This window comes from Chiloscyllium plagiosum, unplaced genomic scaffold (assembly GCF_037043375.1).
Source record: "Chiloscyllium plagiosum isolate Xiang-an unplaced genomic scaffold, Cpla_swu_hap1 HiC_scaffold_16, whole genome shotgun sequence".
Classification (NCBI taxonomy): domain Eukaryota; kingdom Metazoa; phylum Chordata; class Chondrichthyes; order Orectolobiformes; family Hemiscylliidae; genus Chiloscyllium; species Chiloscyllium plagiosum.
In genome coordinates, this window is record NW_028270154.1 from 86,003,188 (window position 1) to 86,029,526 (window position 26,339).

Genomic DNA, 26,339 nt, shown 5'->3' on the forward strand with positions numbered 1-26,339 from the left:
GCAGTGATATTTATGAGCAGTGCACAGATGTGGGAGGTAGAACAAGTGGAAAGACAGCCAAGTTAACCACTATATTAAAAAAAACACACAGGAGGTCTCTGAGAAGTCAACATCTCCTTGTCAAAATGATCCTTAAAAAAAGAACCAGAGAGAGAAATGCAAGGATTGCTTGAAATACAGCAATCTTTTTTTAAAAAAAACATGAGAATTCTTACTGAAGTTCCTCCTTTCTTAAGGCACAGAATATTAATTCCCACGGGCAGCTTAAAGGTTCCTCTGTCTTGTTTAGATGGAATGCCTTGTAGGAACTGATGATAAATCTCCGTGTTCTCAGACAGACAGAGACAGTGGCTTGGCACTGGATGAAGGGGAGTCAACCAATATTTTGTGTCTTTATTTCATGGCGTTCACCCTGACATAATGACAGCTACAGGCGCCAAACTGTGTATCCTGCTCAGTTAAGCAGCTAAACCTGCTGTTTAAACCTTTCCAGCGACTGACTTTTCACAGAACATGCAGCTAAATTAGATCCAACACCCACAAACCAATCAGAGTTTTGGATTAAATAAAAATGATTGTTTCCCGGAAAGCTGTGGCTTTGTGTTTGTACTTTCTTGCTTTTCAGATGTAACAAGCTACCACTCTAGGTGAGTTTTCTAATATTAAAAGGTAATATCAAAATTAATATTAGAATATTAAAAGTAGCCTTGGCCTATAACAATGGTAATTCATAGTTAAGCATCTGACTTCATGGCACGGTGATTCAATGGCTAACACTGCTGCCTCACAGCACCAGGGACCCGTGTTCAATCCCACCCTTGGGTGTCGGTGTGGAGTTTGTACAGTCTCACTGTGCCTGTATTGGGTTGCTCTGGTTTCCTTCCATTGTCTGAAGACATGCAGGTTAGGTGGCTTGGCTGTGCCAAATTGTCCATAGTATGCAGGATAGGTAGATTAGCCATGGGAATGCAGGGTTATGGAGGTGGGATGCAATTTAGAGGGTTGGTGTGGACTTGATGGGCCAAATGGCCTGCTTGCACACTGTAGGGATTCTAGTCTCTGATTTACATTTGCTGAGATTGCCGATTTTCACCTATGTAATATCGTCTGCTTTTCCCGATCTTTGCACGCCTGCCTTTGAACCCTCATTTACACTTCAATTACCTCTAGATTTAGCTATTTCAGCAGACTCTGAGCTGCATGATCTCTCTCACTCTGAGACAGAGGTCATTCACAACTCTGCTGCCCATAACATATTTCACACCAAGTTCTGACCTCCTGTTGTTCATTGACCAGTGCTGACTGCCAGTAAATCAATGTCTTCATTTCAAACTTCACATCCGTGTTTCCAAATTGTTCTGTGCCCTCACCCCTCCCAGTCTCTGTAAATCTCCTTCCATACCCAAACCCTCAGAGGTATCAGTGCTCCTCAAATTCTGTCCTCTTGACCATGCCCCAATTTTAATTGCTTCAACATTGGTGCTGTACCTTCAGTTGTCTGGGTCCCAAACTCTGGAACTCCCTCCTCATGCATCTTCGACCCTTGCATTTTCACCTTTAGGACATTCACTAAAACCTTTCTCCAGGCTCTTTGTCATCTAATGCCTCATTCTGTGGCTCAGTGATGTTTTATTGAACGACCTTTCTATGCAGTGTCATGAGATACTTTATTGTGTTCAAAGTGCAAAAGCACAAGTCATTGTAGCATTGCAGTAAGTCGTACCAACCGGGGGCGGCACTGTGGCTCAGTGGTTAGCACTGCAGTCTCACAGCGTCAGGGACCCGAGTTCAATTCCCATCTCGGGCAACTGTCTGTGTGGAGTTTGCACATTCTCCTCGTGTCTGCGTGGGTTTCCTCCGGGTGCTCCAGTTTCCTCCCCCAGTCCAAAGATGTGCAGGTCAGGTGAATTGGCCATGCTAAATTGCCCCTAGTGTTAGGTGCATTAGTCAGGGGTAAATGTAGGGGAATGGGTCTGGGTGGGTTGTTCTTCGGAGGGTCGGTGTGGACTTGTTGGGCCAAAGGGCCTGTTTCCACACTGTAGGGAATCTAATCTAATCTAATACTCAGTTGGTTCTGAGTGAATTCATCACAAAAGGCAATCTCTAGGATGTTTCAGGACCATCCTCACCAGTGCTGTCCTCCAAATTCATTGACGTTCACTGCCTGAGCTCGTACATGAACAGTGAAGCCATAGAGAACTGACAGGTCTCTCCCATGGGAGCATTCTCTTCATCATTGTCTTTGTCGGAGTTGTCAAAGGGGAGAAAGAAAGGGACAGAAAAGGCATTTGGGAGATTTCTGTCTCCTTTCCTCCATTGGATTACCAGTGCTCAATGTAAAGATAAAAGTAATTCTTCAGGGCTATCAGCAGCTTACTTTTAGACAGCCATCACTTTTTATACAGCATTGTCAAGTCATTTTGTGGGATCTCACTGTGTCACCACCATGTGACATTGCCAAGCTATTTTTAAATAAAATCATTGTGTCACCCCGCCATTATGAAAATTATGTTTGACCCTAACAAGATAAAAATCGAATATGCCACTCCCTCTTCTCTAACAAAACTGTGTTCTTTGTTCAGTTTGACATGCATGCTGTTGTCATGTTGAAGCCAATATAGGTCTTGTCCGATTTTATACCTCAATGGCAGTATTCAATGCAGCAGTATTACCCGATGGCCACACATTGATGCCACCTACCTTCCGTGCAGCACGTCCAGGTTATGTCAGCAGAGGATTAACTGTCCCTACCACTGCCACAACAAGAGGCTTCAGCCAAGCATCGCGATCACAGTGCAGTCCTGTTTATTGTGAACTTGTTTGTAATAATGCTGCCTTTGATTCAGTTTGTCAGTCGGCTCCACATCGAATTGAATGAGCTGCATGGAAAGTGGTGGTGATTGAGATAGACCCCAAGGGGGAATCTCAATAAGCACCCAGCTCCTCCCACAAACAGTGTGATTGGCACCTGGGTTTAAGTCAAAGTGTTGAAGGTTTTAAGACCATAAGACATAGGAGCAGAAATTAGGCTATTCAGCCCATCGAGTGTGTTCTGCCATTGAATCATGGCTGATAGGTTTCTCAATCCCATTCTCCCGCTTTCTCCCCATAATCCTTGATTCCCTTGATAATTGAGAACCTATCTATCTCTGTCATAAGTATACTCAATGACCTGACCTCCACAGCCTTCTGTGGCAGTGAATTCCATAGGTTCACCACTCTCTGGCTGAAGAAGTTTCTCAATATCTCCTTTCTAAAAGGACTTCCCTTTACTCTATGGCTATGCCCTCAGGTCCTGGTCTCTCCTACCAATGGAACCAAAATCCACTCTGTCCTGGCCATTCAGTATTCTGTAAGTTTCAATTAGATCCTCCCGCCCCCTCATCCTTCTAAACTCCACCAAATATTGACCCAGAATCCTCAAACATTCCTCATATGTTAAGCTTTTCATTCCTGGGACCATTCTCATGAACCTCCTCTGGACCCACTCCCGGGCCAGTACATTCTTCCTGAGATCAGCTTCTGATGCTCTGGAAAAAATAACCCCAGCCTATTCAGCCTCTCCCGAAGCTCAAATCCTCCAACCCTGGCAACATCTTTGCAAATCTTTTCTGCACCCTTTCAACTTCAACAAAATCTTTCCTGTTGCAAAGAGATCAGAAATGAACACAGTATTCCCAAAGTGGCCTAACTAATGCCCTATACAGTTGTAACATGACATCCCAACTCCTATACTCAATGCACTGACCAATATATGCAACTATTCCTTTAATCCTTTTAAAACACCATTCACATCCTATTTCGTGGGCCCGCTAATTGGGATCTACAAATGTCAACAGGTTAGACTGATAGGGGTAGGTACATACATAATGAATCCAACAGAAACTGGACACATAATTTCCCTTGCTTAGTGAGATGGCCAGGAATCAAATGCAAATGTATGACAGAAAATATAATATACAGGGAGCAAAACACCCCATCCAGCAGTTCGTTACCAATGACAACATAGATATCTATCATAACACTACCAAGCATCAGACATATGATGCCACACCAAGGGGTTAATAGGCATCAATCACAGAGACAGGCTGTGTTCCAGAACAGTGGAAGGAATCAATGCATTGTTTCCCTTTCTGTCCCTCCCTCCCATTAGAAATAGTGCCAAACTCTGACTCATATATACTCAAAGGAAAATGGTCACATATCCGCTAAGGGCACAAAGTAACTAAATCACCACAATGGACAAATGTACAGCACTCAGCCACTACTGCCAACCACAGCTATCAAAACATTGGGGCTTTTCTTCCTCTGTTGAGGAACAGCTACATCCGAACAGAACCTGTTGGAAATCAGGCAAATGAGGATTTCTTGTGGTTAATCAGATGTGGACTAATTTCAAACAATTTTATAAAATCTTGCTTCGGCTCATCACCCCTCTAATCTAAATTTAGTACATGCATGGCAGTGTAATGGTATACCAGTCTAAGACAGAACACGGTAGCTCAGTGGTTAGCACTGCTGCCTCCCAGCAACAGGGACCTGAGTTCGATTCCAGCCTCAGACAACTGTCTGTATGGAGTCTGCATGTTCTCCCTGCGCTTGTGCGGGTTTCCTCCGGGTGCTCTGATTTCCTCCCCCAGTCCAAAGATGTGCAAGTTAGGGTGGATTGCCCATGCTAAATTGCCCAGAGTGTTCAGAGATGTGTAGGTTAGGTGGATTGGCCATGGGAAATGCAGGGGAAAGGGTCTGGGTGGGATGCTCTTCGGACAGTCCATTGTAGACTCAATGGGGCGAATGGCCTACTTCCATACTGTAGGGATCCTATGATCTTAGAGATTGCGATAGAGTAATGGTACACCAGTCCAACACAGATCTTAGATCCTCACTGAGTAAAGATATACCAGTCTAACACAATTCATCTCAGAATAAATGTGCACTAGTCTAACCTAGAATATTTCAAACATTACAGAGTAATGGCATACCAGTCCAACATAGAACATTGTGGATCATTACAGAGCATGGGCAGTCTAACAGAGATTATCCCAGAGCATTACATAGTAATGTTGTACCAGCCTAACGTGGACCTTCCCGGATCATTATACAATAAGACGACAGCAGTTTCATCTGGAATATCTGGGATCATTGTGGAGCAAAGATACACCTGGTAACCTGAAACTTCTCAGTTAATTAAAGAGTGAGGGTATGTCAATTTGGCATGATTAACAATTGTCATTTACTTTGCTTCGGAGAATTGTGGTTACCTTTGACTCCCAGTTAAGACTGGCGAGTCTCGAAGCTTATTCTAAAGGAGACTTTCAATCCCGGCTCCTTTGTAAAAGACAAAGGATTCAGATTTTCTGCATAATCTTTCTGACTCCAAAGGCCTTTAAAAATTGCAGGTGGGATACTGATCCGACTTCTTTCTCTGGCAGACTCGACTGTTGTCAGTGAGGGCAGCAACCTTCACTCACACAGGAAAGAAACCCAAACTCAGCAAGACCATTTGAACTTAGTGCTGAGTTTAAATAGACCCATTGTAGCTGTTGGCAGGACATAGTGTGGAAACCACAAATCAAAAGAGTCTGAATGAATGGTCTTGAAGAGGATTAAGGTCTGTTTAAGTGTTATGCTCTGAATTTTCTTTTTAAAAATCCCTCAGTCTTTAAACATGACATGAAATCTTAGACTGTAAGTCAAAATCCAAAAATAATCCTCTGCTGGACAGCTTTGATGGACAGGCTATCTGTTGTAGGTGAGAGAATAAAATTAGCATCTGGCCATCCAATCTCAATAAAAGTCTGCTGACATGTTGGCAAGGATAGACTGAATAGCCAAGGTCTTTTCCCTGGGGTAGGGGAGTCCAAAACTAGAGGGCATAGGTTTAAGATAAGAGGGGAAAGATTTAAAAGGGGCCTAAGGGGCAACATTTTCATGCAGACGGTGGCTTGTGTATGGAATGAGCTGCCAGAGGATGTGGTGGAGGCTGGTACAATTACAACATTGAAAAGCCTAGGTATATGAATAAGAAAGGTTTAGAGTGATATGGGCCAAATGCTGGCAAATCGGACTAGATTAATTCAGGATATCTGGTTAGAATGGATAAGTTGGACCGAAGACTCTGTTTCCTTGCTGTACATTGCAGTGACTATGACATTTCCATCAGGGTTATCATTATGTCCTTATGAATGCTTTGCTGAGTTTCAAAAGCTACACTTATTTCAGTGAGAGTTCTGACTTCACAGTTTGAGTGACAGTTTAAAAGGGGATCCGACAAGAGTTTGTTTTCATAAACAGAATAATCTGTTGAAGAAATTTGGAAACACTGGGTGGGGTTCTTGAATGCAATAGTTTTTTTTTCACTATCAAGAATGGATAAGTGTGAGATATATTTGACTGTCTTTTTTTTCATCTCCACTTGCCTTCTGAGATCTGCCCAAAAGGGATTCTGGATGAGTGACTATTCTGCTGGCATTGGGGTTAGGAAGGGAGATGGGCTGGCAGGCTTGGGAAATCAAAGTGGATGGGTGGGTGCAGGGGTGTGAGGGAAAGCATCTAGGATGAAGTTCCAGAGAACGAAGGTGGGCCTTTGAACCAGCTTCAGCACTCAGCTACCAAAATGGCCACCGAGGAATTGTTTCCAGAATCAGAGGGCCCTGCTTTCACTTCACCAGGGCGAGGAATGAATCAGAGGAATCCTTAAACCCAAAGCCAGTCTGCTGAGATGGGAATTCAAGCTGCTCCAAAAATCTGACCCAGAGACTCCAAATATAGATCACCTCTCAGTCCTTTGTATTAACAATTATGATTAACTTCAAGGATCTCCTCCTCCACTTGAATATATTTGTGGAACTGGTGATTCTTTTTCTTCCAACAAAATGTTTGCTGTTTAACATAAGCAGAGAATTGGTGTAACCTAATTTAACTTGAAGGTATGACTCATCTACAGGCACAAGTCAGGAATGTGACAGAATACTCCCCACTTGCCTGAATGAGTGCAGCGTCAACCACGTTCAAGAAGCTTGACATCATCCAGGACAAAGCAGCCTGTTTGATTGACACCACATCCACAAGCATCCACTCCCTCCACCACTGACTTACAGCAGCATCAGTATGGAGAAAGTGAGGACTGCAGATGCTGGAGATCAGAGCTGAAAAATATGTTGCTGCAAAATCGCAGCAGGTCAGACAGCATCCAAGGAGCAGGAGAATCCACGTTTTGGGCATAAGCCCTTCTTCAGGAATTCCTGAAGAAGGGCTTATGCCTGAAACATCGATTCTCATGCTCTTTGGATGTTGTCTGACCTGCTGTGCTTTTCCAGCAACATATTTTTCAGCAGCATCAGTATGTACGGTCTACAAGGTGCACTGCAAAAATTCATCAAAGCTACTTCGATAGCACTTTCCAAACTAAACACTACAACAGTCCAGGAGGGCAATAGCAGCAATATACAAGGGAAAGCCACAGACTGAAGATTCCCCCCAAACACACATCATCCTGGCTTGGAAATACATTGCCTTTCCTTCAGTGTCACTGGATTGAAATTCTGGAACTCTCTCCCTAACAGCATTGTGGGTCTACACCGGATCAAATCAAGAAGACAGCTCACCGTCACTTTCTCTGTAGCAACTGGAGATGGGCAATATAGATTGGCTTAGACAGTGAAGTCCATATTCTCTGAATGAATAATACTGAATAATGTTTAATAAGGACCAGATTCTGAATGGATAAGGACTGACTTGAATATGATGACAGAGGGAAGGTAGTGTCCTCTTAAGATGTCACCTGAGAGAAGGGAACAGTGGTTTAGAATGGAACATGGGGGAATTCTGAGAGACAAGGAAACTCTGACTACAAGTCGCTGCTATAATTCTAAAGAAAGATACAGAGCACCATCCAATCCTGTGCAATAAGTGATCCAATGTTTGTCATGCACGGTTCTTTAAGAATGTGTGCAAACCTTTACTGAATTTATGAACAACTTCCTCTTAGGAAATTGGGTGCCCAAATTTAATGAGAAGCTTTCTCTGATTAGCCAGCTGGGAGTTATGTTTCTACGACTTATTTCCAAGCTTAAGGGGATCCAAAGTTTGATTGCTTTTCTTACCAGTTCTGATTTAATTTGATGAGGATAGTCAAATCTTGCACCATCTCTCTTGCTGAGCTAACAAGATAACAGTGTGACATTTAATGAAAGGGTAGCGCATTAACCAATGGAATTAATTTCTGCGGCGAGGGCTCGACGCAGGTAGAATGGCATTAATCTTATGTTAATGAGATGTCACTGTGAGTGACGACCTCCTTCTTTATCAATATAATGTAATTAGAGCTCTTGCTGCTTTTGTTCTGCACTGAACCTTTATAGATGTGGACAATCTTTGAAAGCCATCTGATCGAGGACCAGATTGCTGCCATCATGACATTTACAAATTGACAGATGAGGGCAGGGGTCCAGGAAAACTGTCACCTTTGAGGCAGCAGCTGTATAATGAGATGAAGTCTATGGTAATTCCTATTAATGGCATGCCTGTACAGTATTGCATCAAATGTCATTTTTACTCAAATATTTCATTTACTATATTTCTCAATTCAGTTCCCCTGAACAGCTAGTAACTTGAAGGTATTTTTTAAAGACAAAATTTATTCTGTGCAATTGGTGCTCAATCTCAAAATGCTACATCCACACAATTATCTCTCTGGAGTTTTAACCACTCCAGGCCTTTTCTTTGGCCTGTCATAACTCAGTGATACTTTCAGCAGTGCATTCAGCTATGTCCTCAGCTCTGCTGTGTAGAATTGAGAGCTCAGAGTACAGGAATCGTGCAGTGAGTAACTCACCTCCTGACTCTCCAAAGCCTGTGCACCATCTACAGGACACAAGTCAGGAGTCGAATGGAGTAATCCTCACTTGCCTGGATGAGTGCAGCCTCAGCAACACTTGTGAAGCTTAACACCAACTAGCACAAAACAGCTTCTTGACTGGCACTACATCCACTAGCATCCATTCCCTCCACCACCGACACTCAGTAGCAGCAGCATGTACCATCTGTAAGATAAACTGCAGAAATTCACCAAGGTTCCTTAGACACACCCTTGCAAACCCACAACCACTGTTATTTAAGGGCAGCAGGCACATGGGAACACCTCAATATGCAAGTTCTCCTCCAAGCTACTCATCAAACTGACTGGGAAATATACCGCTGTTGCAGGAGTTGTCTCTGGGTCAAAATCCTGGAACTGCCTCCCTATTGGTATTGTGGGCCGATGGTCTGAAGTGATCCAAGAAAGCAGCCAGCTACTGCCTTCTCTGCGCAATGAGAGGTGGGCAATAAATGCTAGTCCAGCCAGCAACACCCACATCCCATGAATTAATTTTTAAAAAATGTGTGGGACTAGCTCCCTGCATTTATCCTCATGGGGTAGGCAGCCTGCAATCTGTAGTACGAAGAGATCTACATTCTTTGTGAATGAACATCAACAGGATTTATTAACTCTAACTATGTGCAAGGCATTGAGTGAAAGAACATATTTTGTAATGCTGGAGACTCAGGCTCCAGTTCCACGTAAACTGATATCACCATGGCATAGTTCCCTATGCACACACTCAGTAAAGGTATAATCGACCTTTTACTCCATACATTCACTGACATACTCATAGATCCATGATCCAGTGGCTCTAATTTGTCTTCAACCGTGATCACATTCTGCCATTTACACTCAGGGGCTCAGGTGATGGAAGGAGAACAGCATAGCTTCATTTGTGTTGTGCAAAATCCAACATCAGTTTTTAAACTACTCCTAATTTTGTGGCTTAACATTGCCAGCTAGAAGCCTCTTGAGAGTAAGTCTGCCCTCTCTAGACCAAATGAGATTGGCTACTTGACCACAAAGTAACTCACCTGTACACAGTGGTAGGGGGATAGCTTGAAGCATCATATATCAGCCGAACATGTCCTTGGTAGAGTTCTAGCGCCAGAGGGTCATTGTCACCTTTGTACAGCAGTAAACCATTGTCCTTGTCTGTTGCAACCTAGGTGGAAGGTATGTTAGACAATATTCAATTACATCTCCTGAAATTTACACTTTATTTTGGATCTCCAATTATGTGTCTTCTGATCATATCCTTCGCAAGATAGAATTTTATAGAATCCTAACTCTGTAGAAGCAGGCCATTTGACCCATCGGGTCCGCATCAACCCTCCGAAGAGCATTCCACCCAGACCCATCCCCTGCCCGATCCCTGCATTTCCCAGGCTAACCCACCTAGTCTGCACATCCCTGGACACTATGGGTAATTTAGAATGGCTAATCCACCATAACCTGCACATCTTTGGACTGTGGGAAGGAACTGAAACATCCGGAGGAAACCCAAGCAAACATGGGGAGAATGTGCAAACTCCACACAGACAGTTGCCCGAGCCTGGAATTGAACCCGGGTCCCTGGCATTGTGAGGCAGCAGTGCTAACCACTGATTCAGTGTGTAATGTCCAGAGAATGTTCGCTTTGAGAGTGAAAAATATATAACCAGTGAACTCTTGAAGGTGGTAAGACTGAATTTCTTCATTGGATGCAAGATAAAACTTGTAAATGATGATACTTAAACTATAAGTCAGGCTATGGATAGTTCAGAGTAGGTTATGTCATTATGGAGATGAATGCAGCTGAATATGAACCAGTGGTTTTAACTTATCTGGGTGTTTGTGGGGAGGTAAGTTAGTTCTAATTTGGAACAGGGAGAGTGCTTACACAGAACAAATGGCCACAAGCAGCACAAGTGCTGGTATTAATAGACTCCAACAGGTTAGAGCTCACGGGAAGCCCTGGCAACATTGAAATTGCCATGCAGCTGTAAGGAAGCCCAAAAACTGCATTTTCTTGATGCAGCGAAGAAAGACTGGAGCTTAGAGAAATTCTATGGCAGCTTGATAAAGCTGGGTGCATGGTAAATGCTGAAACTGTGCCAGAAATTAACATTTGGGAGCAGTCTCAGGAGTGCTGGGGAACTTTGTCTCAGAAGAAAAAAGAGATTAAAGGACCAAGGTATCAGGGATTATTGAAACAATCCATGTTGGAGAGGATTCTGAAGGAGTTTCAAGGATGTATCTTCGAACGAGTTGGAATCCGTTGTAAAGTGGAGAATATTTTAATGAGATCAGTGACACACAATATCACTAATATTTGGGGCTTGGGGATCAGAGTGACGTCCTGATCATAACCATAGACCAGTGAGCCTGACGTCGGTGGTGGGCAAATTGTCGGAGAGAATTCTAAGGGACAGGATGTACATGTATTTGGAAAGGCAAGGACTGATTAGGGATAGTCAACATGGCTTTGTGCGTGGGAAAACATGTCTCACAAATTTGATTGCGTTTTTTGAAGAAGTAACAAAGAAGATTGATGAGGGTAGAGTGGTGGATGTGAGCTATACGGACCTCACTAATGCATTCGACAAGGCTCCCCATGGGAGACTGGTTAGTAAGGTTAGATCTCATGGAATACAGGGAGAACTAGCCATTTTTAAACAGAACTGGCTCAATGGTAGAAGACAGAGGGTGGTGGTGGAGGGCTGTTTTTCATACTGGAGGCCTGTGACCAGTGGAGTGCCACAAGGATCGGTGCTGGGCCCTCTACTTTTTGTCATTTACATAAATGATTTGAATGCGAGCATACGAGATATAGTTAGTAAGTTTGCAGATGACATCAAAGTTGGAGGTGTAGTGGACAGCGAAGAGGGTTACCTCAGATTACAACAGGATCTGGACCAAATGGGCCAATGAGCTGAGAAGTGGCAGATGGAGTTTAATTCAGAGAAATGCGAGGTGCTGCATTTTGGGAAAGCAAATCTTAGCAGGACTTATACTCTTAATGGTAAGGTCCTAGGGAGTGTTGCTGAACAAAGAGACTTTGGAGTGCAGGTTCATAGTTCCTTGAAAGTGGAGTCTCAGGTAAATAGGATAGGGAAGACGGCATTTGGTATGCTTTCCTTTATTGGTCAGAGTACTGAGTACAGGATATGGGAGGTCATGGTGCGGCTGTACAGGACATTGGTTAGGTCACTTTTGGAATATTGCATGCAATTCTGGTCTCCTTCCTATTGGAAGGATGTTGTGAAATGTTTGAGGGTTCAGAAAAGATTTACAAGGATGTTGCCGGGGTTAGAGGATTTGAGCAGAGAGGTTGAATAAGCTGGGGCTGTTTTCCCTGGAACATCGGAGGCTGAGGTTTGACCTTATAGAGATTTATAAAATCATGAGGGGCATGGATACGATAATTAGACAAAGTCTTTTCCCTGTGGTCGGAGAGTCCAGAAGGAGAGGCCATAGGTTTAGGGTGAGAGAGGAAAGATATAAAACAGACCTGAGGGGCAACGTTTTCATGCAAAGGGTGGTACGTGAATGGAATGAGCTGCCAGAGGATGTGGTGGAGGCTAGTATAATTGCAACGTTTCAAAAGCATCTGGATGGGTATATGAATAGGAAGGGTTTGGAGGGATATGGGCCAGGTGCTGGCAGGTGGGACTAGATTAGGTTAGGATATCAGCATGGACAAATTGGACTGAAGGGTCTGTTTCCATGCTGCACATCTGTATGACTCTGTGACTTTATATGTGCTATTTGATATATTCTGCTATTAACTTGGGGTGTTCTAGCAATGTTTTTGTTTTAACTCATAATTAGTTATTTCTGGCTGTTAGAGTTGATTGGTTCACTTTTCTTACTTTGTATAGTGAAGTTTAACTTATTTGGTCAAAATCTTAGTATTTTGTGGCTTTATCAGGCATTCAAACTTTATCTGCTTTAAACAGAAAAAGATTGCTGTTCCCTTCCTAGTTTGTAACATAAATTTGGCAGTTACATCTGGGCCTGTAACACAATCCCTTGATGAGCAAAACATGCAATAAAAATCCCAGAATGAATTCTGAAGTGTTTACAAATGGACACATATTATTTTTGCAAAATATTTTTGCATCAATCCTCTGTGATGTCAACTTGCTCATCATCCAAACAATCTGCAGCTTATTATTCCCATTGCTAAAGTCATTGCAGCCATTCAGTTCAGTGTTTAATATTTCTTATGTTTAATCCCAAAAGGCACAGAATCTCTGTATTACTGGGTACAGCTAGCCCTGATGCACATGTCACAAAATACAACTCAAACACATGCCCTGTGGCCATTTATTATGCAAACTATGTGTGAGACTTAATGACCTAGAAGTTATTTCATTCAGAGGGCGAGCCAATAAAACAAAATTAAATATTCATTTGGAATGGATATTTCCAGAGAATGGCTAATTTTCTCCTCAGCATAAAATCACTTTGTATTGTAGTTTTCCAGAGGCTTTTAATGGTCAATTTCTTTAACAGGGAACTTTGAGCCACATCAGCTGCTATAACAAAAGGGCAGCACTCATTGAGTGGAGTCATAGAGCTGTACAGCATTATTTGTCCCATATCCCTCTAAACCCTTCCTATTCATCTACCCATCCAGATGCCTTTTAAATGCTGTAATTGTACCAGCCTCCACCACGTCCTCTGGCAGCTCATATCATACACACACCACCCTCCGTGTGAAAACGTTGCCCCTCAGGTCCCTTGTATATCTTTCCCCTCACCTATGTCTTAAACATATGCCCTGTTGTTTTGGGCTCCCCTAATCTGGAGAAAATATCTTGGCTATTCACCCTATCCATGCCCCCTCATGATTTTATAAACCTCTATAAGGTCACCCATCAGCCTCTGATGCCTTACAAAAAATAGCCCCAGCCTATTCAGCCTCTCCCTACAGCTCAAACCCCCTAACATCCCTGTAAATCTTGCAGGAAGCCAGCAAAAAAAGAGAGGCTGGAGATGTGAAACAAGAGCAGAAAGTGCTGGAGAAACCCAGCAAGTCTGGCAAAATCTACAGGGAGAAAAACATAGTTAACATTTTGAGTCCAGTGACACTTCATCAGAGGTTCTGAAGAAGGGCTGTCAGACTTAAAACGCTGACTGTGTTTCTGTCTCCACACATGGTGCCAGACCTGCTGAGTTTCTCCTGCGTTTTGTGTTTTTGTCCCCTTATTGTAGGAGCACAACATTCCTGCCCAATGATTCCACTTGGATTGACTTCATCAGGAACGCTGTTACATTCTGCAAACCAACTAAATCTTTAACATGGTGTGTGGTCTGCTCCAGAGAACACAAACACAGACTTCAACTCTGAATCCAGGTACAGCATCTGTCATTCTCATTTACCTGGCTTGTCCAACCCTCTGTCACATCGCTGAGGCTCCTACCTGGAGTGAGATATTTGCCTGCGGCCGAACCTGGGAGGCTGGCAGCACCACGTAAGAATCCTTCCCGATAAAGTTGACGGTGACAAGTTTCTCACACCTCTGTCCTGCAAAGCCAGCCAGGCACTGGCAGATGGGTTCGTTATGTACTTCAATGCACTGAGCCTCGTTCTGGCAGTCGTAATTGTCGCAGGGACTGGTACGGGGCAGGACCATGGGTGGATGGATCTCACAGAACAACCCACTGGAGAGATAAAAACAAGGGACACAAATGCCCACGCATGAGTCTACGTTTACTCTCTCTACCTTAACTAGTTTGTACAGTTTTTGATTGCTTGTTGCGTTGGTTAGACCTTTGCCATGTGATACCAATACCTATCATGTTATTCCAGCCGCTTGGTATGTCGCTAGCGCCATCTCATTTTTGATTATTTGCAGTTACGTCTCTGTGAGGTTGTAGATTGGTTCACCAAGCCGATGTGTTTTTCTGCAGATGTTTCTTTACTTCGCGAGGTGACATAATCAGTGAGCCTCTGGTGAAGCGTTGGTGGTCTGTCCTGCCTGGTGTTTATGTATCTTTCTCTTAGAGTCATAGAGATGTACAGCATGGAAAAAGACCCTTTGGTCCAACCCGTCCATGCTGACCAGATATCCCAACCCAATCTAGTCCCACCTGCCAGCACCTGGCCCATATCCCTCCAAACCCTTCCTATTCATATACCCATCCAAATGCCTTTTAAATGTTGCAATTGTACCAGCCTCCATCACTTCCTCTGGCAGCTCATTCCATACACGTACCACCCTCTCTGTGAAAAAGTTGCCCCGTAGGTCTCTTTATATCTTTCCCCTCTCACCCTAAACCTCTGCCCTCTAGTTCTGGACTCCCTGACCCCAGGGAAAAGACTTTGCCTATTTATCCTATCCATGCCCCTCATAATTTTATAAACCTCTATAAGATCACCCCTCAACCTCCGACGCTCCAGGGAAAACAGCCCCAGCCTGTTCAGCCTCTCCTCATAGCTCAAATCCTCCAACCCTGGCAACATCCTTGCTAATCTTTTCTGAACCCTTGCAAGTTTCATAACATCTTTCTGATAGGAAGAAGACCAGAATTGCATGCAATATTCCAAAAGTGGCCTAATCAATGTCCTGTACAGCCGCAACATGACCTCCCAACTCCTGTACTCAATACTCTGACCAATAAAGGAAAGCATACCAAATGCTGTCTTCACTATCCCGTCTACCTGTGTCTCCACTTTCAAGGAGCTATGAATCTGCACTTCAAGGTCTCTTTGTTCAGTAACACTCCCGAGGACCTTACCATTAAGTGTATAAGTCCTGCTAAGATTTGCTTTCCCAAAATGCAGCACCTCACATTTATCTGAATTAAACTCCATCTGCCACTTCTCAGCTCATTGGCCCATCAGGTCAAGATCCTGTTGTAATCTGAAGTAACCTTGTTTGCTGTCCACTACACATCCAATTTGGTATCATCTGCAAACTTACTAACTGTACCTCTTATGCTCACACCCAAATCATTTATGTAAATGACAAAAAGTAGAGGACCCAGCACCGATCCTTGTGACACTCCACTGGTCAGAGGCTTCCAGTCTGAAAAACAACCCTCCAACACCACCCTCTATCTTCTACCTTTGAGCCAGTTCTGTATCCAAATGGTTAGTTCTCCCTGTATTCCGTGAGGTCTAACCTTGCTAATCAGTCTCCCATGGGGAATCTTGTCGAACGCCTGACTGTCCATATAGATCACAACTACCACTCTGCCCTCATCAATCCTCTTTGTTACTTCCTCAAAATATTCAATCAAGTTTGTGAGACATGATTTATAATGCACAACGCCATCCTGACTCTCCCTAATTAGTCCTTGCCTTTCCAAATACATGTCCTTACCACCCTTCTTAAACAGTGGCACCATATTAGCCAACCTCCAGTCTTCTAGCACCTCATCTATGACTATCGATTATACAAATATTTCAGCAAGAGGCCCAGCAATCACTTGTCACACAGAGTTCTAGGGTACACCTGATCAGGTCCTGGGGATTTATCCACCTTTACCCATTTCAAGACATCCAGCACTTCCTCCTCTGTAATATGGACATTTTGCAAGATGTCACTATCTATTTCCCTATAGTCTATATCTTCCATATCCTTTTCCACAGTAAAAAATACTCATTTAGGATCTCCCCCATTTTCTGCGGCTCCACACAAAGGCTGCCTTGCTGATCTTTGAGGGGCCCTATTCTCTCTCTAGTTACCCTTTTGTCCTTAATATATTTGTAAAAACTCTTTGGATTTTCCTTAATTCTATTTGCCAAAGCTATCTCATGTCCCCTTTTTGCCCAACTGATTTCCCTCTTAAGTATACTACTAGTTCCTTTATACTCTTCTAAGGATTCACTCGATCTATCCTGTCTATATCTTATATATGCTTCCTTCTTTTTCATAACCAAAACCTCAATTTGTTTAGTCATGCAGCATTCCCTATACCTACCAGCCTTTCCTTTCACCCTGACAGGAATATACTTTCTCTGGATTCTCGTTATCTCATTTCTGAAGGCTTCCCATTTTTCAGCCATCCCTTTACCTGCGAACGTCTGTCCCCAATCAGCTTTCGAAAGTTCTTGCCTAATACTATCAAAATTGACCTTTCTCCAATTTAGAACTTCAACTTTTAGATCTGGTCTATCCTTTTCCATCATTATTTTAAATCTAATAGAATTATGGTCGCTGGCCCCAAAGTGGTCCCCCACTGACACCTCCGTCACCTGCCCTGCCTTATTTCCCAAGAGTAGGTCAAGTTTTGCACCTTCTCTCGTAGGTACATCAACATACTGAATCAGAAAATTGTCTTGTACACACTAAAGAAATTCCTATTCATCTAAACCCTTAACACTATGGCAGTTCCAATCTATGTTTGGAAAGTTAAAATCTCATACCATAAACCACTCTATTATTCTTACAGATAGCTGAGAACTCCTTACAAGTTTGTTTCTCAATTTCCCTCCGACTATTAGATTGTCTACATTACAATCGCAATAAAGGTATCATCCCTTTCTTATTTCTCAGTTCCACCAAAATAACTTCCCTGGATATATCCTCTTTCAGCACAGCTGTAATGCTATCCCTTATCAAAAATGCCAGTCCCCCTCCTCTCTTGCCTCCCTTTCTATCCTTCCTGTAGGATTTGTATCCTGGAACATTAAGCTGCCAGTCCTGCCCATCCCTGAGCCGTGTTTCTTAATTGCTATGATATCCCAGTCTTTTGGTACTTCTGCTTCTGTCTCTGATTAGTTTGTATTGGGGAGTGGGGAGAGGGAGGAATTCCTTTAAACCTGGCACTCCAACTAGAACTTAGACAACACATTGAATTGACCCCATGACCCCATGTACAAACCAATCAGATACAGAAGTGGACGTCTCAGGAAACAGAGGCATGTAAATACCAGGAGGGACAAACCACCATCGCTACACTGGAGGCGCACTCATGATGTCACCTAGCGAGGTGTCTGCAGAAAAATACATCAGCTTGGTGAACAAATCTACAACTTTACCCACAACCCGAGCTATATATCTTTTCATAAAACTCCAATTATCTTGCTGTATTAATTAATCAATTCATAGGTCATCTCTTCACTTGTTATTCAGCTGGTGACACTTTACTCACACTGTTTGACACTCTTGATCACCCGCAGAGATTTATTATTCAGCCTGTCGATACTCCACTCACACCATTTGTATTTATCTGCTGACACTCTTAATTACCTGGAATTGTCTTTCCATTATCTCTCCATCTATTTATTCTGTGCCTGTGCGCCTCTCTCCACTTCATCTGATGAAGGAGCAGCGCTCTGAAAGCTTGTGATTTTAAATAATCTGTTGGACTATAACCTGGTATCATGTGGCTCTTGACTGAGTTGAAGTAAAAATGTGATGACAATCAAAAGGAGCAAATTGGAGAGTGCATCACAAACTCGATCAATAAATGGAGTCTTCCGTATCCCACTCTAAAGATGCTACCAGACCTACTGAGCTTTTCCAGCAATTTCTGTTTTTGTTGCTGGTACGGCTACTGTTTCTGATGTGCAGGAGGTAGTTCTGGCTGCTACAAGTTTGGGCCTGACAAGTGGTGTCCCTGTATTTATGAAGTTGAGTAATGTTTTTGCGTGAAGTTATAATATTTCCGTCACTTGCCATGTGCTCGCTATCTTTCAAGTGCTCAGTTTGTTTAATCAATGTGTTCTTCTCAGTTGTGACAGATCATTGTGCAGGACACCATCTGGTAATCCTGTCTGTGGGCTCAGACTGTGACCACGTAGTCTGGCAGTTTGGTTCCTCATCATAAACTCAAACAGGGCATTATGTCAGTACCTCAATTAAATTTAAAGTAGATCAGAAATCTCAGTGCTTGTGAATATCCCGTATTACCAACTTTGATGCTTTCCTTATGACTGCTTACTTCTACTCAAGGTAAGACTACTTAGACCGATAAATAACAGCCTGCTATTTGGTATTTCACTGCAGGCTGGAAACATCTCTGTTACTTCTAAGATTTCATCAGGGGTGCAAGCTCCCTTATCATGTGGATCACACATGAGTGTTATTGAAGATCAGTGAATGCATGAGGTGTCGTACTGCCCAGCAGCACAGATTGGTGGTGGACAGTGATCCAGCTCTTGATCCATTGACTCATGTTGAGTTGCTGCACACAGTCTATAAAATCTGGACTGATTTGCAAATAGAGCAGATAATGAAGAAGGCAAATGGAATACTGTCCTTCATTCCTAGAGGGATGAAGCTTAAAAACAGGGACATTATGCTGCAGCTGTATAGGGTGCTAGGCAGGCCATAGCTGGAGTACTCTGTATGTTTCAATCTCCTTACTTGAGAAAGGATGTACTGGCACTCGAGAGGATGCAGAGGAGGTTCACTCGGTTGATTCTGGAATTGAGAGCGTTGGCTTGTGAGGGGAAATTGAGTAGACTGGGACTGTACTCATTGGAATTTAGAAGAATGAGGGGGGATCTTATAGCTACATCTAAAATTGTGAAAGGAATGGATAAGATCGAAGCAGAGAGGTTGTTTCCACTGGTGGGTGAAACTAGAACTAGGGGGCATAGCCTCAAAATAAAGGGGGAGCAGATTTAGGCCTGAATTGAGCAGGAACTTTTTCAGTGCCTGCTGAACACTCTCTGCTCATTCCTGAGGAAGGGCCTGTGCCCGAAACGTCGAATCTCCTGTTCCCTGGATGCTGCCTGACCTGCTGTGCTGTTCCAGCAATAAAGTTTCAACTTTGATCTCCAGCATCTGCAGACCTCACTTTCTCCTCGAAGATTTCAACCTACTGCGAATCCTCTTACAAGGATGCCTTCCTTGAAGAAGCTCTCTGCCTCTCTCTACAAAGATTTCAGTGACTGCTGAACACTCTCTGCTCATTCCTGAGGAAGGGCCTGTGCCCGAAACGTCGAATCTCCTGTTCCCTGGATGCTGCCTGACCTGCTGTGCTGTTCCAGCAATAAAGTTTCAACTTTGATCTCCAGCATCTGCAGACCTCACTTTCTCCTCGAAGATTTCAACCTACTGCGAATCCTCTTACAAGGATGCCTTCCTTGAAGAAGCTCTCTGCCTCTCTCTACAAAGATTTCAGTGCCTGCTGAACACTCTCTGCTCATTCCTGAGGAAGGGCCTGTGCCCGAAACGTCGAATCTCCTGTTCCCTGGATGCTGCCTGACCTGCTGTGCTGTTCCAGCAATAAAGTTTCAACTTTGATCTCCAGCATCTGCAGACCTCACTTTCTCCTCGGACCTTTTTCACCCAAAGGGCTGTGAATCTGTGGAATTCCCTGCCCAGTGAAGCAGTTGAGGCGTCCTCACTGAATGTTTTTAAGGCAAAGATAGATTTTTGAGCAGTAAAGGAATTAAGGGTTATGGTGAGCGGGCGGGTAAGTGGACTTGAGTCCACAAAAAGATCAGCCATGATCTTATTAAATGGCTCAATGGGTCAGGTGGCCTACTCCTATTGCTATTTCTTAGATTTCTTATGTTCCAGTCAGCCCTAGCAAATGGGAATGGGTTTGTTGGGATGGGGGTAAAGGGGGAGCTGGTAGTGAGGTCAATCTATATTTGGGATCAGAACAAGTTCCCACCTTCCAGAGAAACGCACAAAATTCATTTGCAGAAAAAAAGAATAAGTGACAAACATTTGGCTACAGAAGACTTCAATTGAAACAAAGAAAAAAATAAAAGAACGGTCCTGTCGGATTATTCTCTATTACCTAAATATCCACTCTTGGTTTATGTACTGGGAGAAACATAAGCATTGCCAAATCAGGTAAACACTTAGCTGGAAGCACTGAAAGAGAGAGCGCTGGGAGATCCCGCATACAACTCCAAATTTATATTGATCAAAATCAACCAATTAAAGCATCTTTGTTCAGTCTGGTTTTGACACCCTCTCTAACTCTTGCCAAAGCCCTTAAAAATGATCTTCTTACAGAGGTCCTGTAAGAAGCAATTTCTGGGAAACAATACAAAACACCCACACTCACACTTGTCCAATAACAGACGAATGAAAGATTGACTGCTGTAGTTAGGATTGCAAGGGACAGAGATCGGACTGGTATCATTTATCCAACAATTCCCAAAAGCAAGTTCCAGTAGAACAGGCACCAGTTGATCTAGATCTTGGTAGGAATGAGGACATCAGAAAAAGAAACCAACCTAACAGGTTGGCATGGTGGCTCAGTGGTGAGCACTGCTGCCTCACAGCACCAAGGACCTGGTTTCAATTCCAGTCTCAGGTGACTGTCTGTGTAGAGTTTACACGTTCTCTCTGTATCTGCGTGGGTTTCCTTTGGGTGCTCTGCTTTCCTCCCACGGTCCAAAATACGTGCAGGTTAGGTGGATTGGCCAGGCTGAAGTGTACAGACCATGTGGGTTAGCTTTGGGAAATGCAGGGTGCCAGGAATTGGATAGGATGCTCTCTGGAGACTTGATGGGCTGAATGGCTTGTTCCCTCACTCTAGGGATTCTATGAAAACAGAATTTAATACAAATCTGAAACGGCCTGAAGTTCAGTTTTTCCCTCAATAGAAAACCTCATCACTTACCTGAAGCCAGTGGGGCAGACACATGTGTAACCATTAACAGCATCAACACATCGTGCACCGTGCCGACACTTATTTTCCACACAGTCGTCATAATCAGTTTGGCAGTTTTCACCAGTGTATCCAGGCAAACACTCACATCTGTTGGAAGTGGCAAAGATTGGAAAATTTCACTGAAGGAAAACTCCACAGCACACTGCAATCATCACAAAACCATACTGCATTGTAATGAAGTGGTCCCCATATGGAAAATCTCTGTATAAACACCGAAGACAAAGAGGATCCAGGTCAGTTCAGTAGCAAATGACCTTCTGTTACTCCCTGTCCAAGTACATAAAAGAAGAATGACCTGTTGGATGTGGTACTCGAAGGTTGGTAACATCTATGTAACTACAGCCCAGAAAGTTGCTCCCAATGGAGTGAGAAAGGGGGATTGGAAGGGAACACAATGTTGTGGTTCTGTTCGCCGAGCTGGAAATTGTTGTTGCAAACGTTTCGTCCCCAGTCTAGGTGACATCCTCAGTGCTTGGGAGCCTCCTGTGAAGCGCTTCTGTGGTGTTTCCTCCGGCATTTATAGTGGCCTGTCCCTGCCGCTTCCGGTTGTCAGTTTCAGCTGTCCGCTGTAGTGGCTGGTATATTGGGTCCAGGTCGATGTGTTTGTTGATGGAGTTTGTGGATGAGTGCCATGCTTCTAGGAATTACCTGGCTGTTCTTTGTTTGGCTTGCCCTATAATGGTAGTGTTGTCCCAGTCGAATTCATGTTGCTTGTCGTCTGCGTGTGTGGCTACTAAGGATAGCTGGTCGTGGCGTTTCGTGGCTAGTTGATGTTCGTGGATGCGGATCGTTAGCTGTCTTCCTGTTTGTCCTATATAGTGTTTTGTGCAGTCCTTGCATGGGATTTTGTACACTACATTCACAAACATCCACAAACTCCATCAACAAACACATCGACCTGGACCCAATATACCGGCCACTACAGTGGACAGCTGAAACTGACAACCGGAAGCGGCAGGGACAGGCCACTATAAATGCCGGAGGAAACACCACAGAAGCGCTTCACAGGAGGCTCCCAAGCACTGAGGATGTCACCTAGACAGGGGACGAAACGTTTGCAACAAAAATTTCCAGCTCGGCGAACAGAACCACAACAACGAGCACCCGAGCTACAAATCTTCACCCAAGGGAACACAATCCTAAACTACTCTGTCCATGGCTGTAAGTGACTCAAAATAAGGCAGCATTGACTGAGCTATATAAGGGAGACCTGCGGAAAGGACAAATGTTGGAGGGCCAGAATACAGCACCACTGGGGTTTTAACCTGTCCAGTTGCAATTCTGACTTCCTATTCTCAATCAATCCCAGAGGAACCATCTTCTCTGTGGTAGAGGAGGGACAAAACCTTGATGGGAAATCTGCTTCAACTCCTTGAATGTTCTTCTCAACAAATGACTATTCCCTAGCTTACACCGCAATTGGGAAAATCCATAATCTTAGGGAGGACATGCAAGATTAAGAGATTGGATGGCGGGGCAGTGGGTGTGCACCCTTCATTGGAAAATATTGGAGAGAAATTGGAAAATTCTGCAGGAGATCCCACATAGATGAAAATGCTTGAGTTTCCTATTGTACCACACAACTGACATTCAATATCTATGGAGTACACAGCTGACCACGGATGTGACTGTCTATGTTTTAATCACCTTACAGGTTCAATTTCAACCCGACTGACAACATTCTGGAGATTCAGAAAGATGGAGCGATGGAACTTGATACCTGTGTAACTTCCTGATCTCAGTCATAGCAACATGCAAAGTTTTTTAAAAATGTGTTCTTAGGGAGAGAGAGGGGAGGTCAGAGTGAAAGTCATCCTTGACAATTGTGCACTGAGTGAGATATTTGGTACCTCTTTTAGAGGCAAGATTAAGTTGAGGTCTGCCTGTTCCCATGGCATTCCAAAGAGCCAGAGGTTTTTATGGTGCTCTGGCCAACATTTATCCCTCAATCATGTCCAGTGTGAAAACAGATTCTTGAGACTTCATTTTGTTATGGACCAGACAGCCTCAAAATATATTAAGAAGATCGCCTTTTCTTATTTCTAAGGTAAATGCAAAATTCCAGATGCAATTCGATTAGTCAAACTACTCATCATGAAGTAAAACACAATTTATCCAAACACTATGGTTAAAATACAACAAAAGAAATAAGGAATTGGAATAACTTAACTCTATTGGAAAGCTTAACAGAATAATAGGTACACTAACTATTACTAATTGACTATTCCAATGTAGTAACATCCGTTAAACACACCCTTAGCATAAAGGCAAATTCAGAAAACAGATTTTCCCCACATGCAGTTCTCCAATCCAGGAGGAAAGGACATCAACAGACAACTCAGAGAGAGAAAGTGTAGCAGCCAGGAGAGATTCACTGCCTTCCAATCCTGCTGAGACTCCAATAACAACTACCGAAACCTAACGAAAAATCCTGGATCTTTAAGAGCTTGACCACACGCACTCAGGCTGCTTCTATTATTTCAACTAAAAAAAAAAAATCCAAGGCCTCACAAATTATTTATCTTCTTATAGATTGCTCATCACCTGTCCTCCAATCTCTGTCTAAAAGAAACCAGGACAAAACACACCTCTTAAAGCCACAATCTCTTTCTTGTGCATCTTGTAGTTGATCAATTTGACTGCTCTGTTTGCTCACACTTCAAAAGCATTTCACTGATAGAGAAGCACATTGGCATATCTTACCAAAAGAGTTATGTAAGTCCAAGTTCTTTTTTCACAGGTTGGAAAGTTAGGAGATATCAAACAAAATAGTGAAGACATTTAACTTTTTGTTAAAGTTTATAAAATTGATAGACTGAAGTCATATGATGACTGAATGATAAATCCCTGTACTCACCTGTACTTCCTGTCCTTTGAGATACATTTGGAGCCATGCTGGCAAGGATTATGGCTTGGAACACAGTAGTTTATCACCTCTTCACATAGTTCTCCTATGGAGAGAGAAGGAGCATATCACTTAGGTGTTAAAAGCAGGAATTGTTTGGAAAAATACAGTAAATTTTAAATATGCAAGCTGTTATTAATACATAAATTTCTGGTGACAGCAGAACATTCTGTGAGTTGGGGAATCACCAAAAGTTCCTGGACAATTTGCACCATTCTGCTGTTGCTGACTTCCCCTGTGAGCTTCAAGGAATTGATTTGATGTGAGTTATCATTGTCAGGATTACGGAGGTACAGTGACAAGTGTTGTCTTATGTGCTTTACAGGCAGATCATTTAACACTACAGAGTGCAGGATAGAATGGTAGAGCTGGTGCAGTGAAAGATCAACATTTACATGAAAGAGGTCCATTCAAAAGTTTGATAACAGCAGGGAAGAAGCCGTTCTTGAATCTGTTCATAAGTGTATTCAAACCTATATCTTCTGCCTAACGGAAGAGGGTGGAAGAGAGTATAACCGGGGTAGGAGGGGTCTTTGATTATGTTAGCTGCTTTCCCAAGGCAATGGGAAGGATAGATGAAGTCAATGGATGGGAAGTTGGTTTGCATAATGGACTGGGCTTTTTTTACAACCCTCCCCAGTTTCTTGCGGTTTTGGGAAGACCAGGCTGTGATGCATCCAGATAAGATTCTTTCTATGGAGTAACTGTTAAAAAATTGTAATTTGAATTGCTGCATTACCACAATAATTGTCAATAAATCATCACAGATTTGGGGCTGGTACTTAGCCTCTGGATGTTTTTAATGACGAAAGTAAGGTCCTGCAGCACCACTTAAGTACGAAATAATTTCCACCAATTGTACAAGCTCACCAGTTAGCAGCTAAGAAACCCTTTGGCCTCTCTCCCACTTACACACCACTTTTCTGTTTGAATTTAATCATAGAAAAGAGTTACTAGAAGGTGAGATCATGATTTGATATTTCTTTTTTTTAAACTGATCAGATTCATTGTGAAACCAAGTAACTTAATTGGATACTGAGTTAGTTCACGACAAAACAAAACAGTGGGCATATGTCTCATTTTTAAAAAACACAAGAGTGTTTGATGCAAAGAAATGTGAAGTGATGCACTTTGATAGGAAAAACATTGAAAAGCAGAGACAAATAGAGGATAGGAGCAGGAGCAGAGAACCGAGATGTATGTGTGCACAGATCATTGAAGGCACAGGACAAGTGGTGAGAGCAGTTAATAAAGCAGATGATGTTTTTGACTTAATCAATAGGGGCATTGAGTAGAAGAGCCAAGGAGGTGATGTTGAACTTGTACAAGACACTCGTTAGATCTCAGCTAGAGGATGATATACAGTCTGGTTGCCACCGCATTAGGGAAGGTGTGAAAGTATTGGAGAGAGTTCAGAAGGGATTAACATGGTTCCTGAGACGAGAAATTTCAGTTCTGAGAAATTTCAGAAAGAAACTGGTACTGTTTGCCTCAGAGGGAAGGCGGCTGAGAGGAGATGCATTTGGAGAGGCAGAGATTAGGGATAGTCAGCAATTAGGGATTGTGCGTGGGAAACTGTCTCATAACCCTGATAGAATTTTTGAAGAAGCAACGAAAAAGATTGATGAAGGCAGAGCAATAGATGTTGCCTACATGGACTTCAGTGAAGCCCTTCACAAGATTCCACATGGTAGACTAATTAGTAAAGTTGGATCACATGGGATTCAGGGAGAGCTTACCAATTGGGTACAAAATTGACTTGATGGTAGGAGACAGAAGGTGGTGATGTAGGATTGTTTTTTGGACTGAAGGCCGGTGACCAGAGATCTTCCATAAAGATCAGTCCTGGGTCCACTTTTGTTTGTCATTTATATAAATAGTTTGGATGAGAACATAGGAAGCATCTAAGTAAGTTTGTGGATGACACTAGGATTGGTCATGAAGTCAACAATGAAGAAGGTTATCAAAAATTACAAAGGGATCTTGATC

General features: G+C 43.0%; 1 protein-coding gene across 2 annotated transcripts in view; it reads right to left on the bottom strand.

Moving 5' to 3' along the window:
• LOC122556810 (slit homolog 3 protein-like) overlaps positions 1-26,339 on the bottom strand; it is a 685,608-nt gene that overhangs the window by 22,403 nt on the left and 636,866 nt on the right. For both annotated transcript variants that reach the window (XM_043704014.2, XM_043704015.2), the window contains 4 exons: positions 24,303-24,396; positions 21,395-21,532; positions 14,275-14,515; positions 9,898-10,028 (listed from right to left, as the gene is read on the bottom strand). In XM_043704014.2, coding sequence (XP_043559949.2) covers positions 9,898-10,028; positions 14,275-14,515; positions 21,395-21,532; positions 24,303-24,396 — 604 coding nt within the window. The remainder of the gene's footprint in view (positions 1-9,897; positions 10,029-14,274; positions 14,516-21,394; positions 21,533-24,302; positions 24,397-26,339) is intronic.